This window comes from Lates calcarifer, linkage group LG12, assembly GCF_001640805.2.
Source record: "Lates calcarifer isolate ASB-BC8 linkage group LG12, TLL_Latcal_v3, whole genome shotgun sequence".
Taxonomy (NCBI): domain Eukaryota; kingdom Metazoa; phylum Chordata; class Actinopteri; family Centropomidae; genus Lates; species Lates calcarifer.
Window position 1 is genome coordinate 6,704,658 of NC_066844.1, and position 19,278 is coordinate 6,723,935.

At 39.6% G+C, this 19,278-nt stretch overlaps 3 protein-coding genes across 5 annotated transcripts in view; 2 read left to right on the forward strand and 1 right to left on the reverse strand.

Annotated features, from left to right (window-relative positions):
* The window catches only part of phc2b (polyhomeotic homolog 2b (Drosophila)), a 34,490-nt gene extending 27,364 nt beyond the window's left edge, over positions 1–7,126 (forward strand). The window contains 6 exon segments of the mRNA XM_051074765.1: positions 898–1,109; positions 2,197–2,320; positions 3,431–3,536; positions 3,634–3,748; positions 4,639–4,966; positions 5,123–7,126. Coding sequence (XP_050930722.1) covers positions 898–1,109; positions 2,197–2,320; positions 3,431–3,536; positions 3,634–3,748; positions 4,639–4,966; positions 5,123–5,277 — 1,040 coding nt within the window. The 3' untranslated portion in view covers positions 5,278–7,126.
* Positions 7,127–10,687: 3,561 nt separating this feature from the next.
* On the forward strand, positions 10,688–17,154 carry LOC108888084 (T-complex protein 11-like protein 2). The gene is given in 12 exon segments (XM_018683898.2): positions 10,688–10,892; positions 11,245–11,335; positions 11,460–11,589; positions 11,706–11,826; positions 11,933–11,968; positions 11,970–12,053; positions 12,055–12,155; positions 12,824–12,960; positions 13,745–13,926; positions 14,563–14,744; positions 15,193–15,365; positions 16,104–17,154. Coding segments are annotated over 11 exon segments (1,458 nt in total). The 5' UTR covers positions 10,688–10,892; positions 11,245–11,256; the 3' UTR covers positions 16,337–17,154.
* Positions 17,155–18,391: 1,237 nt separating this feature from the next.
* The window catches only part of anks1ab (ankyrin repeat and sterile alpha motif domain containing 1Ab), a 40,543-nt gene continuing 39,656 nt past the window's right edge, over positions 18,392–19,278 (reverse strand). For all 3 annotated transcript variants that reach the window (XM_018683897.2, XM_018683894.2, XM_018683895.2), the window contains one exon: positions 18,392–19,077. In XM_018683897.2, coding sequence (XP_018539413.1) covers positions 19,039–19,077 — 39 coding nt within the window. In that variant the 3' untranslated portion in view covers positions 18,392–19,038. The remainder of the gene's footprint in view (positions 19,078–19,278) is intronic.

Sequence of the window (19,278 nt, forward strand, 5' to 3'; positions counted from 1 at the left end):
GGTAAGAAAACTCTTCTCATTCAGCAGCACCGGGGGGGATTTTAAGATGACAAAGCATGGCGGCTTGTTGTTTACTTTCGCTTTGTGGGTTTTATCGACGAGACGTTGTTGTGATGTTACGAGTGATACATGATGAATTTACCTTTTGTGATGGAGTCAGTGTGCCAGGGGGGTCAAATGTATTGTTGTCTATTGTTTCACCAACAGCGGAACTTGGATGTGACTGATCTAGTATCAACATAGTTGATTACAATGTGATAATTATGTGTTTAGTTTGCATTATGTATATTTATAAGCGCACATAGCTCAGTATCTGATGCTGCAGTGTTATGATGTGTGATTATATGGAGACAAATCACTGCTATCTCACAAATAATATCAAAATAGATTAAAGGAAAGAATCAGTTAGGCATGTTGTTGCTCAAAAGTTAACAGATGAGTTTGATCATAAGGATTGATTCTGTACTTCAAATAATGAAGGTGGGTAAACTGGGATTTAACTTCCTCCACAGTGCCAGTGTAAATGAATGTCTCTATTGCAACTTCATTATCAATTTATGTGCTTATTTTTCTTTCTGGATCAATTATTTGATCTGTAACATGTCAGAAAATACTAAACAAAAAAGGCTGTAAATATCATAATTTGTCCAAAAATGTTCTGTTTTCTATCACAAAAAAGGAAAAGCAGCAGATATTCACATTTGAAAAGCTGAAACCAGATTATGTTTTTTTTTGTTGTTGTTGTTAAAAAAAGACTAATAAATCTAAGGCTGCTGATTGTTTTCCTTATTTATTGATTGATTGTCGGCCAGTTTACAATCACAGAGACCTTTTTCCACAGAGCACATGTTCTGGTTGTGTATTAACCGGATGGCGTTGTATTCATTTCTCGGTCAGGAGGGGGCACGACCAAGAGGCCGAGCGCTGCACCTGGGTCCCCACCTCCAGCCATGACCTCAGGAAATGAGAGCGAGGCGCCCAGCGTGACGGGCAGCACCCCGCAGAATGGAGAGAACAAACCACCCCAGGCCATCGTCAAGCCCCAGGTCCTCACACATGTCATCGAGGGCTTTGTCATCCAGGAGGGAGCTGAGCCGTTCCCGGTCTGTGTAAGTGCCCCCAATCTCGGCTTTACCCCAGCAGAGAAACATGATAAACAATCCCAGAGCCACCTCACTCTCCAGTGTACACGCCAGCAGGGAGCTGTCAGCAGGCAAACACAAACCCTCTGTTACTACTAGTAGTGACAGCTCACAGCTTGTGTTTGATTCAGTCATTAATTATAGTGAGGTAAGACTGTCACCGTGAAGGAATACAGATGGATGAAAGTGTTTGTATAATGAGCCACATTGCAGCGTCTCAGTTATCTCAAAGCATCAAAATCCCTCATTAATCTGTGTCATCTCACCTAAATATGATGTTATTTAGTTTTTTATACAGTTTATCTGTATGCCTGTCTTTGACATTTGTATCACATCTTTATTACCCTAAACCCTAAAAAACAAAAATGATAAACTAAACATTTTGTTAAGGTGCAGAATAATTACTTTGTTTATTGTGATCTCTACACTTTGGGCCCACTGCCTCCTACTGGTCATCTGGTGCAAATGCTCACTGTATTTATGGGGCTGATGATCATTGATCATTGGTATCAGACATCTTAACATTGCTTGTTTTGTCTGAAATCCAAGAGGAAGCCCCTCAACTGTTCTTAAACTGCTGCTGATGAACTATCGGTTTCTAAAATTGCTTTGAATCCATTCATTTAGATTTAGTTTGCTTGTGAAAAGTGTCCATATTCACCTCATTTCATCTCATCAATGTTACACCATGTAGCATAAGAAGACATCATTACTGGGTTGTCAAATAGGACTCTGCTGGCTGGTGAAAATGTTTTTGTTTTTTTAAACCAAATCATCAGGAGGTTATGGCTGTGGAAAATGGTTATTCAATTATTGATTAATCTGCTTATTATTTTCTCATCCTAAATGTCTTCATTTGGTCCTGACAACAGTCCAAAACACAGACATATTCAATTTACTTTTCATAAAAGACTAACAAAATATTTTCTCTCAATTTAACTGATCAAATAATCGTTTGAGCTCTGAAAAATATACACATGCAAAGTGTTCAGAGGAAACTTTCCATCTATATTTCATTTTGGCACAGTTGTAAATATTTTCTTCCCGGCACCAGGTGGAGCGCCTGCCCATCCTTATTGACAGCCCAAAGAAGCTGGATCATCAGCTGTCCTCAGACCCTGACAAAACCCCAGTCAGCAACGCAGCAAACACAGACTCTGAGCCGGAGGACCAGCCAGGTGAGTCAAAAAGAAAGCGACATGTACAATAGATTGTGTGACATCAGTTTGTGCTAAAGAAACCAGGGGTGCTCTGATCTGATGTCGTTTAGAGGCTTGTGACAGTTTTATCCATAGTAATTTGAAGGTTTATAAAATGACAACATTACAGTGTAGCTACATCATAATGGCAGACACACTGTCCTCTTTATCTCCTATTTACTGTGGTTGGATCACTGGTGATACAGACCTGACACCCCACAGAACCTCTATGATAAACGGAGCCATCAGCCATTGCTGCAAGAAAAGGTTGCCCTCAGTGCAATTACATGCTTCTGCATCTCTTCATCAAACCACTTAACTTCTGCGTGTCCCCCAGTATTACAAATGTTTTTATTACTGATTTTAAATTTAGTGGTGGTGTTGAACTAGACTGCATCATATTGAAAAGTGTTTTTAATATTCTCTCACCCTCATGCATACTTATACCTCTCAGTATAATGTAGTCAAGTACAACACAACTTTACTTCTCTGACATTTTCAATCAGAACTGAACATCATTTTCTGGCTGAGTTGTTGTGGATTGCATCAGATTTCACAGGTGTACCGAATAAAGTGGCTACTAAGCATATACAGGGTAAATATATGATAATTTTGGCTAACTGCCGAGCCTGCAAAGTCATTGTTAACACTTTTGGTTTCACACCTACCACTGCCTTCACATCAAAGTTAAACACACGCAGGATGTGGCAAACTATCAACAGCAGCTTTAAACACGTCAGCGTACCGCTGTAAATAAACAAAGGGGAACAGAAAACCCAAATTTTATGCAGATCAGAGACTGCTGGCCAATATCCAGCCTGCTAAATGAGGTCAGTATCGATGCACTCACAAAAAATTTGTCAAGTGGAAGTAGTGGTTACTTTGTGTGCCTACGTGCATGACACAGATAGCAGTTTAGTACATAAAGATGTCAGTGACACACAGTGCCTCAACCATCTCCTCTCTGTGGAGCAGAAGTAGAAATATCACTGCAATATTGTGCAATAAGCATCCACATGATGCACTGCAGAATTTGACATGTTAGTATTTAGTGCGCATCTCATGCTTTTCCTGTTTCCTCTTCCACAGAAAAAGAACAAGAACCGAAGCTGACGTGTGAGTACTGCGGCTGGGTTGACTTCGCCTACACCTTCAAGGGCTCTAAAAGATTCTGCTCGGTGGTTTGTGCAAAGAGGCGAGTCACCTTTTTGATTTTACGTTTGTTTTCATTTAAGCAATGAGCTGCCCCTCCTGTAAGTAAAAGCCCTAACAATGGATCTTTTGTGAAACAGGTACAACGTGGGTTGCACAAAGAGGATAGGCCTTTTCCATCCAGAGAGGAATAAACCAACGAACCGCTGGCGTAGAAGATCTCAGGGTCGCTCCAGTATAGAGGCAAAGAAGCAGGTACACACACACACACACACTCCTTCACTACTGTATAACTTCCTCATCAACACTTTACCTCCCATCTCATACTGCTTCCACTGCACATTTTATACCCGGCTCTTTTCACGCCTCATGCTTTTTAATGAACTTAAGCATCATTTGTGTCAGTGCCTGATTATCCCCCTCTGTCTTTAAAGGGTCATTACACGCTCTATGATCCTTGTCAACCTTTACTGGTGACCAGCAGAAATGGAAAACCATTAGTAGAGATTTTCTGCCTTCCTGCACACATTATGTAGACATCAAAAGTGGCTGGATTGGCTGTTTATTACCACTCTTCCAGTAAACTTTGACATACAGTAGTACTTTCCTTCGCCCTGAAAATATCAAGGCCTGTAATAACACAACAAAGTTCCATTTTTACAATGGATACAAGTAGTTAAGATAATTAAAGAATAAATTCTACAGAAATATTGAGCAGAGATGTAATATATCACATATATATATTTAATACTGATTTTTTTTTTTGGTTTTGGCTCAAGAGCAGTTTTTTCAGGTTTTAAAGCCAAAATATTTTGAGTTATATAATGCCTCGAGGGCTGGGTCTTTAGCCTCCAGTGGGGGGTGCTTTTGTCTCATGTTTGAACCAATAAATGAGTTTTATAATGCAGCGGGTTCAGCACCTGACAAAGTAATCATCAAGGCTTTGGTATTGATCCAACACCCCTATTCACTCCCTGTAGGTATATTATAGTCATCTGAAGCTTTTGTACAGAATAAATCTTACTTATTACCCCTTTAATCTTTGCTGTGACTAATACAATGCCCCGGCAGTGTTTAACTGATGAGCCGTTAATTTCTCAAATGCCGAGGCTTGACGTCATTCCTGACCTGTTTGTCCTTTGCAGAAGCTGTCCCCCTCACCGCAGCAGACTCAGGGCGGCTCCATATCCTCACCGCATCCCTCGCAACCCAGTCAGGAGGAGTCCAGCCCATGTTCGGACATGTCCAGCTACGAGGAGCCGCCATCCCCCTTGTCAGCAGCCAGCTCGGGACCCCACCTGGCCCCCACCCCAGCTCCGGCTCAGGTCACCGTCCACCGGCAGCCGAGCAGGGCCTCGGACCAGGAGGGCTGCACTGGGAGGGACGCGCCCTCGCTCTGTCAGCGCTTCTTGCCCAACGACCCTGCCAAGTGGAATGTGGAGGAGGTTTATGAGTTCATCCGTTCACTGCCAGGTTAGTTAACAGAGTCACCCCCTGGTTGTTCAGAGCCACACACACTTAAAGCTTTACACATTGAACCAACCAGTTTTACGAGGCTATTTTTGCCCATGAATTCTCTTCTACTATGATTACCTGAAGCCTGTACTTCTTCCTCCACTGTTTGCGCAGGTTGTCAGGAGATAGCGGATGAGTTTCGGTCTCAGGAGATCGATGGACAGGCCTTGCTCCTGTTAAAAGAGGACCACCTCATGAGCACCATGAACATTAAACTGGGGCCTGCGCTCAAGATCTTTGCACGCATCAACATGCTTAAAGACTTATAGCAGGAAAAAGAGTGTGTGTGCATTGATCTGAGTTTGTCTGTTTTTGTACGTTGATTTGTTTTGTGTGTGTGTATGTGTGTGTGTGTGAGAGAGAGAGAGAGAGAGAGAGAGAGAGAGAGAGAGAGAGAGAGAGAAGAACCTTAACACAGGGCAAAAGATGCTTCACTGTAGCACTGACAGCACAGAGTACTGACTGCACTATGACCTGGCCTCCTCCCCACTACTGGACTGGTTCCTTTGATTTAGAATCTCACTCAAGCTGCTCATACTCAACTGTACTGGCTCAATAACCATGTGACTATTGAAAGTTTGGCTACTAGAACTGATGGTGGCATGAGCACTTGAATCACACTGGCCTGCAGTGTGATATATATTTATACATTCTGTTCAAGGAGAGAATGGTGCGCCTTTATTCTGCCTTGCCATTCTATATAAAAGGTACAAACACAGAATGGGAGGAGGCCTTGTTGTTCTGCCTTTAAACCAGCAGCAGAGCTAGTCACAGAGACGAATTAAAGTCTGGGTACAAGGGTGAGCCAGCACGGTAGGACAGATGCTGACACTGTTGTGTCACACATCACGCCACACCTCTGATTCTGCAACGCCGCCTCTGCTTGGTTCAGTGTAATCAAGCAAAGGTGGCATAATAAGGGGTCTTCCTAACAGCAGTATAGTGGGGCCAGTGTTGTTTTCGCAGGCCTAGCTGTGTACCTCTTTTGCATATCAAGATCTGATCGTAACATGGGCAGAATTAAGATAACAGGAGCACTTATTAATACCAGGTGTGGATGCAGGTGGCGGCTAGGCCTTTGTCAAATGTCTTTAACCAGATAATACGTCCAAACACAGATTTTGCGATTACAGCAGGTGTAAATGGGACAGTCCAATTCAGTTGAGAACATAAGGCTGAAAGAATAAGCAGTACCACAGTGTACTACCTGTTCAGTCTGGGTTGGGTCATGCTGCAACACAGTCGTTGCTGAATTGAGGCATTGAGACACGTGAGTGAAGTTTGAATTTATTATTATTATATTATGTTATTTGTACAGTTTTTGTTAGCATGTGAACGAGAGAGAAGTGGCTGTGTGTGTGGCTGCGAACAGAAGATTGCATTCATTAATTTGCTCATTTTTATTCAGTTGACGCTCCTTTGCCTTTTCTCACAATAAGACTCTCACTGCTCTCGAATACAAAGCTTGAATGCGGAGAAATGGTCTAAGCAGCTTCTTTTGTGACATTGATTTTCCTTTCATGAGGAACTCACCTCTCCTCGATTTAAACTGCTTACAAATGTTTTTTTTTTTCCCCTCAGCTTTTTCAAAATTATTTACTAAAATATGACTCTGATTTCTTGTCTCAGTTTCATAGAACACTAACTTATCCAAGGAACAATTTCGGGGATGCTGCGCTCTGCACAGCCCTGCTTTTGGCACTTAACTTCTTTTTCATTTGCTTCAATGTTATGAGACACCTAAAGTGAGAGAGGCTTTTGTTCTGTAATTAACAAGTTTATATGTACATAGCAGCTCAAGTGAGGAAAGAGACTGTAACTAAGCGAAACTGTTTTGTTGGGTTTTTTTTTTTTTTTTTTTTTATTAAGTTATCCATGTTATTTTAAAACAGAAATTTAATGGTGTTCAATATCCTGAAATATGCAAATATATAAATATCATGGCCTGGGAGTTGTTTTTTAATGTTTTTTTTTTCCTAATGAAAATATGATCATATCTATTTGTGTTTTGTGGCTGTGATGGAAGGTTAACTTTTTTAGATAATGCTTTGTTAAATGCTTGTATTTATCAGAACTGTTTGTTACACAACATTTTGCAATTATAAATAATTTGCAGTACTGTTCTGTCCTGTTTTGTGTGTCTGTGTCTGTGGGAAGATAAACAGTTAATTGATTTTGGGACAGTTGTTATTCTGAAGGAAGCTTTTCTTTTTGTGTCCAAAACAAAGTTAAAGACATTAAAGCATCCACATTTGGGGTTTGGATTGTTGGTTACCTACAAAGATAATAAGTTTACAGTGATACAAAAGAAAATAATGTTGCAAATAGTCAGATTTTAGAATCAAGAGCATCAATGTTTGGCATTTTTACTTGATTAATAATAGAAACAATCATCAAAGTCATTAGTTTTCTGTTGGTTTACTCTAATCAGATCTACATGTCATTCCAGCACTAAAAATATCCAAACAAGATGAACTGTATTGATCCCTCAGGGAGAGTAAAGTGTAGCAGCATCAAAACAAAAAAGCACAAAAACTTTTAAACATTATAAAGGTATAATATTTCAAGACAGACTGACTCTGAAACAGGAATTTAGTCCAAAGGCAGAAAATAAAAAAAATAAATAAAATAAAAATTCAAACAGCATTGTGCACATGTAAAAATCCTCTTTGATTTAGAACAGAGAATGTTTAAATAAAGGGATTAAAAAATTGTGCACAATACAAATGATTTTACAATCCTGTCTGCAATGTTTCCTAAAAGAAGGAATGTCTACAGAGAATGATAGAAAATGTGACACATAGTTCATAGTATGACTCAATTAAATAACCTTATAAACTACTTGAAATATTCATTATGAGCATGTATTTTAGAGGTACTATGTATTTCAGGGCTTTGGAGTGTGTTACTATACACTCTCATTGTGTTCACTTACTTTCACTCTGCTGGTTCTCGATGTTATTAGAAGTTCCAGCTGTAGGAATTTCCAGAGGTTCACACATTATTATCGTGGGCTGTTTGTCTTGTACAATGAACCGATTATACAAACACGCTGGCCACTTTCCCCTTTATTTCCACTGAACCACAATGGAGGAATAAACAGGGAGCAGGTATGATGAGATGAGACACTCCGGTGTTTGCAGCTGTTAGTGCACAGTGGCCCTGAAGGTCAAAGCACAGAACATTTCATAAAACACAAAAACATAAAACATCATCAATCATAAATAAAAATGTATTTAAAAATAAAAAATAAAACCATAGTGGGAGTTTGTTTGCATATGACGTTGCAAAACGCACCTTAAGGGCAGGAAGTGATTCTCAGGCTCTCAAAGTGCCTGCAGTTTGCGTTGTTTATGGTTGCTCAAATAGATCAGACCGAGGGTACCAAAAGTTGTTGTTAATGAGGAGCTAAATGCTGAAATTGTCTGCAAAATGCTGTCTGAAAATGGCCTCTAAACTTTATCTGTGGTTAGGAGAGAGTGACTACTTTCAAAGGTAACACAAATTATGTGTTGTTTACATAGCTAACTGTTTCCTTAGGTTACTTTTTACTAACGTTAGAGGTAAGCAGATAATCAAACTAACAGGCTGATTGAAGTTCAGTGTAAATCATCTCCAGACATCATCTAACCAACAGCTCCTGTTGCGCTGCGTTAAACAGCTGCCATCCATCATGATGCGGCCTGTTAGTTTCACTTGAGTGAATTAATTAGCTCACCTGATGGGATTGTCACTTAGGAATTCCACTGAACAGGGACAATCACAATCACAATTTTATTTCATCATTGTGTAGACAGAAACCATTACTGTATATAAGGATGGAGAATTTAATTTTTAAAAAAATCTGACAAAACTATCCTCTAGTCTGTTGTTTACATGTTCTTTTCACTGTGAATTTTAGTGCTCATACTGCAAAACAAGATGAGGTTAACCTGCCCCTGTATGCTGGAGACAAAGGATTCTCCCTCATCACCAAATAGAATTTTTTCTCTCCAAACTTCTTATCTGGCTTCATTTCAATAAAAGTTCATGTGATCCAACATCTCACCAAAAATCAAAGGTTGGAGAAAAAGTAAAAAAAAAAAAAAAAGATCATATTTGTGAATTGTTTTCTCTTCTTTCCTCTTGCATTAATCATCTCACAGCCCCTCAGATTCATCGGGTGACTTTTGCTAAAGTAGGATTTTTCATGCACAACTTTAAGTTGTGATTTTGTATTTTTCCATTGTTGCATTGGTACTTTTCCTTAAGTGAACTGCACTGCTGAGAACTTACTACATAAGCATAATTAAAAGTTTACACACATTATTTGTTGTCAGAATCACATCTGCCTTATCCAATTACAATCTAAGAAACTGCCAAGGGAATACACATATTAATAGAATTAATTTACCTTGATTGTGTAACATCTCAGTAGCTCTGGACTCTCAGCTGACTCTGCACCATCTGTGTGTCTTTGTAGATCATCTCTAGACTTCATCCCCTTAGATGCTTGTAGCTTAAGGTTGTGTTCCATCCATGAATCACACAGGACTCAGGATGAACAGACTTTAAGAAAGAGAGGATGGTTTTAATCTGCAAGGATAATGGAACAGAAAAATAATTTGGCTGGTCAACAGTGGGTGTAACTGCCAACTCATCTGGCTTAAAACAAGATACAATATATAAGGCAGCAATCACAGTAGAATACCAAAATCACAGTATCCCCCAAAAAAAAAAAAAAAAAAAAAAAAAATGATGAAAGAAAAAGTGCCAAACCTAGGAAAACATTAGCTGTCTCTGAGTATTTTCCTTTTGTGTCTCCTGTGCTTTTATCATTTTGAATTTGAATCATGGAAATGTACCTGAAACAATATATATAACATGAGAAAAATGTGTTTTATAAAATGCTATGTAATATTTTATTATGGCACTATCATTTTCTTTAGTTTGTGATGTTGTTAAACTGAGCCTAGGCTCCAATGTAATAAAGAACATATCTTTGTGGTAATTAGTCCAACATTGTGATATCAGGTTAGTTTTTGTGTTCAGTCTCGACATCTTGCTGTACTCCTGTACTCCTGCCTTCCCAAAGCTAAACTTTGATTGACGCAAACTCGTCTGTGAAGTAAACGTCAATTTTCCTTTGCCTGTCTCCAAATGTTATCTTGCAATGAAACTTAAAAGTAACACAACAGTCTGTTATACTATTGATGTAATTAATATTAGATAGCGAGCTAATTAATTCATACAAGCGAAACTAACTAGCCGGCATCATGATGGATGGAAGATGTAGCGTGACCACACAGGAGCTGTTGGTCGGATTATGCCTGTTAACTGGAGGCTTCATTAGTTTCAGCTGCCTGTCTGTCTATTGTTGTGTTTTGTGAACTGTTGATATTTTTGTGAAATGTCGTGTTTCAAAGTTTTGAAGTCATTGTGTTTTGACCTTCAGAGACACCGTAGCTAGGGGGGCGGAGGGGTGCTGTAACCACACTACTGACACGCTCACTGTTTTGATTCAAGAATGGACTGAACCACAATGAACCATAGCCCTTTCCATTGTTTTGTGTGTAAATGCACAAAAGTCAGACGTTTAACGTGTTTACACCAACATATTCTATGACAAACCGCATTGTGGACCCGTTCGCGAAAACAGGTATAGATCATGTGTCAAAACGTTAACAAAGTCTGCAATTTTGTGACTCACCCGCATCTCGACGAGAATGGTTTAGCCCAGGTTTAAACTTGACAGTTGTTGCTGTACGTGGATTTTAAACTGTAGTACGTGGAATTTAAACTGTAGAATGATATATTGTTACCTACGTTTTCTGTGACGTTTTAGTCGGCAACGTTAAATTTTTCACCTCTTGACGAATCAGTAAATTAAACGAAACAACAACAGGTAAGTTAGCCATACCATTATTGTTAGTATACCATTACTTAGTGTGTCAAAAGATTATGACTCATGTTTTGACCAGCAGTCTAAATCTCAACATTATTAATTGTACTGTCATTTTAAAAAACAGGAATTTGTCACTTTAGAGAAAAATAAAGTTATTAAGTATTTATTTGGCATTATTTAAATGATTAACTGATTATCAAAGTTGTTGTCAATTAATTTAATGCCATTCAGCTAATTGATTAATCAACTGATCACTGCAGCTATCAAGGATTTTACTTTTAAAAAGATACAAAATAACCAGTTTTACCAAGTTCTGTTGACTTTATTAGTTACAGAGTGATTTAAATGTTAGATTGCTGCCAAAATGCCAAATCAAGGAGATAAGGCAACTGATGATTCCCCTACTGACCTTCCCTGTCTGGAAAAACTTGACTCTCCTACAGGTATGGAGCTTTATTATAGCAGTTATTGTTTTCAGGCACGTTCAGGGACCATTAGTAATTGAATTATTACTACCGTGGCAGTTTTAATTATCTGTGGGTGTGTGTGTCCTGTCTGTGGTGTCAGGGAGCCCACCCACTGCCTCATTATCCAGTCTGATGGAGCTGGAAAATTGTGTTTCTAACCTGAGCCTCGCGCATGAGATAGTGGTGAACAGAGACTTCTGCTTCAAACCCAGGAGCCCTCCCACAGACAGGCAAGAAAAACCTCTCTAAAACAACTTAAGCGACTTTGGTTTATTCTTGTCTCTAAAATTAATTGGGAGATCAGTCTCTTTTTTAGGTGTTTTTCAACCATCTTTTCTCTCTGTAGCCTGGAGGGCAGAGTAACAGAAATTGTTCACCGGGCATTCTGGGACAGTCTTCAGGAGCAGCTGAACTGTGATCCTCCAAACTACAACCATGCTGTCATTCTGCTGCAGGAGGTCAAGACTGTAAGTCAGGCTATCTGCAAGTCATAAAACCACTGAGTTCAGTTCCCCCAAAAAGGCTTTAGAAGGTAAACTACACTTACTACAGTGCTCATGTTTCCGGTTTCAGATGCTTCAGTCCCTGCTGCTGCCTGGTCACATCAGACTTGCGATCCCAGCTTGACGAGGTCCTGGACATGGAGCTGATCCGGCAGGAGGTCGATCACAGGGTTCTGGACCTCCACAGACTAGGCGGGGTACATCATCAACACCATGGCGTCTCTGTGTGCGCCGGTCCGTGATCCAGAGGTCAGAGCACTGAGAGACCTCAAGGACCCAGTGGAGCTCCTGAGGTGAGGGGCAGGTTAATATTACCTTCACAGAATGAGCTTATGTCTGATCTGGGATCAATATAACCAGGTTACTTGATACTTATCAGACTGCTGTCAATGTAATAATAAGTCCAGAGTCTGTAGCCAGCCAGCTGTATGTCTGTAAGTGTCACTGATAAACCACATTATTACACAAACCTAATGTAATGCATATTTGCTGAACAGGGCTTTCAGCTTGCTATGGGGGTTTTAATGTAATGCATTTTTTTGGAGAGCAGAAGATTTCAAGTAAATGCTCTATAAGGGAATAATAGAGAGCGCGCTAGTGTCTCTTCAAATACGTCCACTCGTGCATCTACTTTATGCTTCCAGTTACTTGCACTGTAAACTAAACATGGTCGTGCTTTTCCTTTCGACTCTGGAAGAAAAAACCAATACAAAAAAAGCTTATTTGTTTCAATTTGGTTATTTCTTGAATATGGTGGGTTATACACTTAATTTTTTGTGTTTAAATATCATCTTCTCTGTCTCTCCCTCTGTCTCTTCTCTCTGTAAAGCACTCTGTCTGCTCTGACAAGGGCTATATATAAATAAAGTGCGCTTGTTTGCTTGCAGTTGTAGTTTTTAGATAAAACATCCTAGTATGTGTTTCACCCAAAGATGACTACCCTCCCTCGCTCTCCCTTCAGGAACATCTTCCGTGTCTTGGGGCTGATGAAGACCGACATGGTTAACTTCACCATCCAGACATTGAGGCCTCACCTCCTGCAGCAGGCTGTGCAGTATGAGAGGGCCAAATTCCAGCAGATTCTGGACAAGCAGCCAGGTGAGTGTGAGTGACTTTCATTCCAGTGTGTTTAAATCTCCAACCTGGCTGCTGAAGGATGAGTGATGGATGGAGAAGGTGACTTTGTGAATGTGGGATTTATGATCATTGGGTCGTTTCAGTTTTCAATTAAAGAAATTTTGACCCTTGTCGCTCTAAAGCACCGTCCAGCCATTTCTCAGCTTCTCACAGATTGGGTACGGAGAGGGACAGCCAGTCAGTGCATATTGAACTCTGGCTGTTTTGGCTCAGATATTATTCTGTGTAAGTACAACTGGCTAATCAGTCACAGGCTAAGTGACAAGGCCCTGATATAGCCATGCTAGCTGGGGTACTAAATATCCTTCATGAAGATTTCTATTAGTCACATGTTCCAGACTCTGTCCTCCAAAACACATTTTTGTAGCAAATTAATTAATTAAGCTGATAAGTAGAATAAGGCTATATTTTGTTCTTACTTGATTATTCATTTAGTTTATAAAATAGCAGAAAATAATGAAATTTGTTGCCAGAGCCTGGGGTGATGTCTTGAAACTGCAAGTTTTGTACAACCAGCAGTCCAAAACTCAAAGATAGTCAGTTTATTTCTGCATAGACCAGCAAATATTCACATTTTAGAAGCTGGTTAATTGACACTTAAACCTACTATTTACTGCTTTCCTCATGAATACATCTACAGTATGTCTGTATCACTCTGTGGATCCGATGGTAATTCAGTTTCAACGTTGAGTATCACTTTAGTGTTTATTTATGTATATGTCTATAATTTTCTATTTTTCTTTAGCCTCTTTGGATAATACCACCGCTTGGCTTAAAGCAGCAGTGTCAGAGGAGGCGGCGGCTGCTGGAGCTCCGCCTGATCCCTCCAGTCCTGACAGCCGAGCTGCCGTCAGCGCCACGGCTGTCCTCAACCGGGCCTACATGCGTCTGCTACACTGGGACCCACAGGACCAGAAATATCCTGAGGTCAGCTGCAGCGCGGAGTGATATTTTACTGATTATCAGGGAATATTCGGTCTCTGAACACACTCCTCCTCACCCTGCCGCACGTTACAGCATGTGACAACACATTAGAGCTCATGTAGTGTCATAGCAAAGTGGTTCTCAACCTTTTTTTGTCAGAGGCACCTACGCAGTCCAATCAGATTCAATCAAATACCCCTACAGTCACATTTCAGATGTTTCAAATGTTTAGTTAACAATGTTTAATTTCTTTTCTACTATTTCAACAGTTCATCAATATATTTTAACTAAACAAGTCAACCATTTATCCCTTTTTTTAATTTATTAATAATTTATCCATCACTAGGCTACTTGAACAGTTAGAAGTTAACAATTTCATTCATTTATCTACAACCGTTTATCTTACTATTTCATTACTTTTTTTTACTTTTATCCATTACTTTTAGCTTACTAATTTTCACAAACTTGAAGGCACTGTGTTGGTGTTACAGCTCACTCAATATAAGGATTTTTACAACTCCATAGTTGGAAATCACTGTTTTAGAATATTCAGCACAATTTTTATATTGTTGTGTAGATATGCTGTAGCTGTTGGTTCTGTGATTAACCATGTGACCCTGACCTGTCCTCCACACACAGACTGTGCTGATGGACCGAGCCCGCCTGGACACTCTGGGTCAGCGGCTCCAGATGCTGGTCCTGGAGGCGTCGGTGCTGCTCCTGACCAACGCTCAGTGTGGGAGTGCCGTTTTCTCCCTGCAGGGGTTTGTAGGTAAACTCAGGCAGTCCGTCACTGCCCTGCTGGAGGGCAGTCACACCAGGTAAGGATGGGATGTGGTGATGCATGTACTGGCTGTCATGGGGAACAGGTATTGTATGAGAAGGAAACCAATGGAGGCGACAGGAGGCAACTAGCTTGTCAGAACAGATCCAGCTAACCTCATTCTTTCTGTTCAAGAGAAGCCCCATCATGATTAGTAGATAAATGTGGAACAGCAGCTTGTGATATCCAAGGTCTGTTCACACTCTGGTCCAAGCTGCAATAAAATGCAGCACAGGCCATTTCTCCCTTAATCACCTTTATTAAAATGTAATTTTATTTAATCTAAACCTCTTAAGGGACCTAGATGTTATTAAAGACCCTTATTTATTGACCTCAATGAGTCCCAGGACTCATTGCTCAACACTGCTTATAAATTGCCTGTGACCTAATATACATCTAATGAAGCCTGTGGGTAATTTGTCTAATTCTCCTTTCTGGTGCTGCAGGGAGGCTGACCTGAAGGGGGCGCTGGTGGGGCTCGGGGAGACAGTGCTGCAGCAGGTGAATGAAGCTCTTATCAGCCAGGGAGAAGCAGCGCTGCCTCAGGAGAGCCAGGATCTGCTGAGGGGACAAATATCTGACCTGTGGAAACACAACAACCCTGTCCGCACACTCATAGGTAAGGACATGAGTGCAGGGGTGAGGGGGCAGATAATTAATTAACTGAGGCACAAATTAGGGGAAATGCTATAAATCCACATATTACATTGCAATTTCCAAGTATTTATTGCTGGGTATTGGTGGTTGCTATGTTGTCATTTCATTTGAAGAGAAATTCTGGGCTTTTAGTGCTGATTGATACAAATCAAATACATTTTGATAAAGAAATTGCAGTAAATTTTAGTTCGGATAAAGCTAGTGTTCGGAGATGCACCATTTTCATTCAATAGGAAAAACATGCCTTTCATTACTGATTCATCCGACCGTTCTATTCTGATTGATGATAATCTGAGATAATAATAAGCCAACATCTCAGGAGATGGAACCAGGGCTATTTAGCATCTTTGCTTTAAAAATGACTTAATTGATTATTTTTAACAGATCCGAATTCAGATAAGCTCTGGTTGGTAGTTGTCATGTTTTAACTTCGTGTAAGATACGATTTAGAAAATTCAGACATTTCAGGTTGATTAAAAAAAACTTCCAAGGCTTAAAAGTCCATTTTGATTAAGAAAGGGTTTGTGTTTCATACTGTGCATCTTCAGTCACTTCACAATTTTCACTCAAAGAGAAAAACATTCATTATAATCTCATTTAGTTATCAGGGTTATCTCTGTCCACATGAATGTTTTTAAACTTGAGTGTGTGCTGCTGCAGAGAGCTGACTTTTCTCTCCCTCTCTCTCAATCAAACATAGGAGAAAGAGTACAGGGCTTCCTCCAGGCCATGCTGCAGGGTGGCCCTGCTAAAAGGAGTCCAGAGCTGCCTGCTCCCCTCAGGCTGGTGAGCACTGAGCTTGCCGAGCTGGGGATGGCCTTTGGGCAAATCGTCCACTTCAACCGAACGGTCTTTGGTCCCTTCTGTGCACCCATCCTCAGGAAACTGCTGTTCCCACCGGGAGAGGCCGAGGCTGGGGAGGATTCACGCTAGGCTGAGGGCGACCCAGACGACCTGCGGTGACCTTTAACATAAGCTGCCACGTGGCATTGGACATGAAGCTTTAGTGTAAACACAGTGAATGTTGAAGGGAAACCCAGTAGTAATATATTACAATATAAAACAGTTTGAGAAAAAAAAACAGTTAAATTAGCCAAGATCATCTTTCTGTTACTGGATTGACATTTCTTTCTCTTCACTTTAAAAGGAGACATTTGCAGTCTCCTGAAAAGGACATTTGTTTTTATATTATTATACAAAACAAAGTCAAAGATCTATTATACAAACAAATCATAAGGCAGGTACTGAATTATTATTATATATTAGTGCATTTTAACAGCACAAAACATTAGTTAACAGATTGTGTGAAAGGCAAGACAGGGCTAACAAATAGTTTGTAGTGTGTTAATGAGAAAATGCTGCATGAGTCAGATTTAGTTGAGACTAATTGTGTCTGAAAGGATTTGTTGCCTGGAAAAACATCTTTGTTGGGTTTCACTCTCCAGATAAACACCCTCAGGAAAAACTAAGTACCAAAGAAAATATGCTAACAGTTTGTAAATAATACTGCAGATGTAATATGTAGCTGGTTTCTTGTCTTTATATTGAGAGATGTTTATATATGTATATGATTTACCAATGGATACCAAAGTATGCACTTTTTTCTGATCTCAGTTGATTTTTTTTTTCCTTTTTCTTTCTTTGAGTATATTTTTGGTGTGTGATCAGTGTTTCCCCCACAGTAGTTGTTGTAAGTGACGGGCGGGGTATTAAATAGGTGCTTATTTGTAAATAAAACCCAAACTGATTAATTTTCCAGTTTTCGGGCAGCCATTCAAATGTCGCACATTAACGTCTAAACAAACGAAAACACAGGTCACTGCTCACCTTGGTGAATTTTAATAAATACTCTGGGACAACGATCACTGGATACACGTACAGTGGGCAAAGATAAACACAAAATGCTACAGATTACTCTGTTGAAAACCTGTAATTTTGTAGTTTGAGTTTTTTATGACAGGAACAAATAAGGTGCAGACCGCCACTGTTTGGTTTATATTGTATGTTATATTTCCAGAACTTAGGTAAGAGTCTGTAATCCATTTGCTTTGGGTAAGAAATGTTTTTTTTAATTTTCAAGGCAAGTTTAAAGACTCCGCTAGTATATTTTCATTTCATATGGAAATAATGGACACCTGGAATAATAGCCAAAAAACAAAATGGTTTTTTAAATGGTATAGTAATTTGCAGAATGGTTAGCATCTGGGATTTCTGTTAATTTGTAACAGTTTAATGGGCCAAAACCACTGGTGTGGTCCTTAACTTTGCACAAAACATTTTCTAAGATAAACGCCAGGTGATCTTTTGACAACCGACAAGGTGTTTCACCAACACAAGCCATTTCCCGCATCCTCATAGACTCTTCCAACTATATTAATAAAAAACATAATTTAGCTGCTGCCCAACTCAGTTACTAATCCAGGTAGCCAGAACTATTCTATCTCCAAAAAAAACAAAAAAAACAATACAATATTGTGCATAAAATATTCCTGAAATAATGTAACTGAAAATAATGAAAAAATATAAACAAATATAAATAAAGCAGGGACACGTCATTTTCTGCTAAGTTTAGAGCAGTTGTAATTTGGGAAATAGGTTGAAAATCTATTTTCAACAAAGAAAGTATTTTTTATCCAAATTGTCAGAGGAGTTTGTGAGGATTCTGAAAATACCATCAGCACTGCAACAAAGATTGCCAGGCACCTTTAGACTTTAGAAAAAAAAAAAAAAACTCAGATACTTTATTACTGGGGTTAACATAATACACGAGAGGCACAAACTGGGGCTGATCGTTTTGTTTAAATTAGAAGCTGCACCACCCACTAATCTCTGTTGTTGGGGGAAACACTGATAGTATAATTGTACAATAACTACCATGTTGTTGTAATTGTCACTTTAAATTTTAAACAGCTGATGTAATGTTTCTTCTCTTATCTTTTATTACTCAACCATAAAACAAATCAATGCTGACAACAGACTCGAGAGGGGTTTCTTTTGTCATTGTATTATTTAATTTCATTAATATAATATTGCTTTGAAATTTGAAACAGTATCACATCTTCATTGACAAACCATACTCTGTCCACAAACATGGGCAAAGCATTGTATGCTGGTACAGTTTTTTTTCTTTTCTCTACATTTTGTTACATTTCTGTTTACCCTTCTTTTAATAATTCCCACAGTTACTATCTCGAATAGACCTGAATCAATAGAAATGCTCATTAATGGTCTATATCATTAATGGTCTACAGTGCTCTAAACATTACAGTACCTACATGACAAGATCAGAAAGTCACATGGAGGCCAGGAAATAGACTTGACCTTTCTGACTGACCTTTCTCAAGACAGGAGTGAAAACACCGGTCCTGTTTAGCCGGTGATGTGGGACAACAGGTTACCTTTTCGTCCGTGTGTTGGGATTCATATCAGGGGCAGTGGAGGAGCAGGGGGGATATACAGAGTGAGATCTAAATGTCAGTGAGTAGCGCTGGTCGGCCCTGCACGTTGCGTAAGGCTTACCTCTCATTTTCTCCCTCTTTCTCTCTCTCTCTCTCTCTCTCGCTATCTCTTTTCCACTGCTCTGCCCACTAACTCAACACACGCAATCGCACTCACATCGGCTGCTCCCCTTCAACTCACAGCTTGGTATCCGGAAACTTGAACGCTGGGGTGAGCTACACAAGGAAAACACCAATGTTAAAAAAGATCGGTACATGCACAGCCATATCATGCCACCAAAACTTGCTTTAAATAGCTGCTGCTCATTAAAGTGTAATGCTTTTTTTATATTATGCATTCATACTAGAGCAGGTTGTCTTGGTGACACACAAAATGGAAGAACATACGTGACAGAAATTGTTGGAGGAAATGACGAC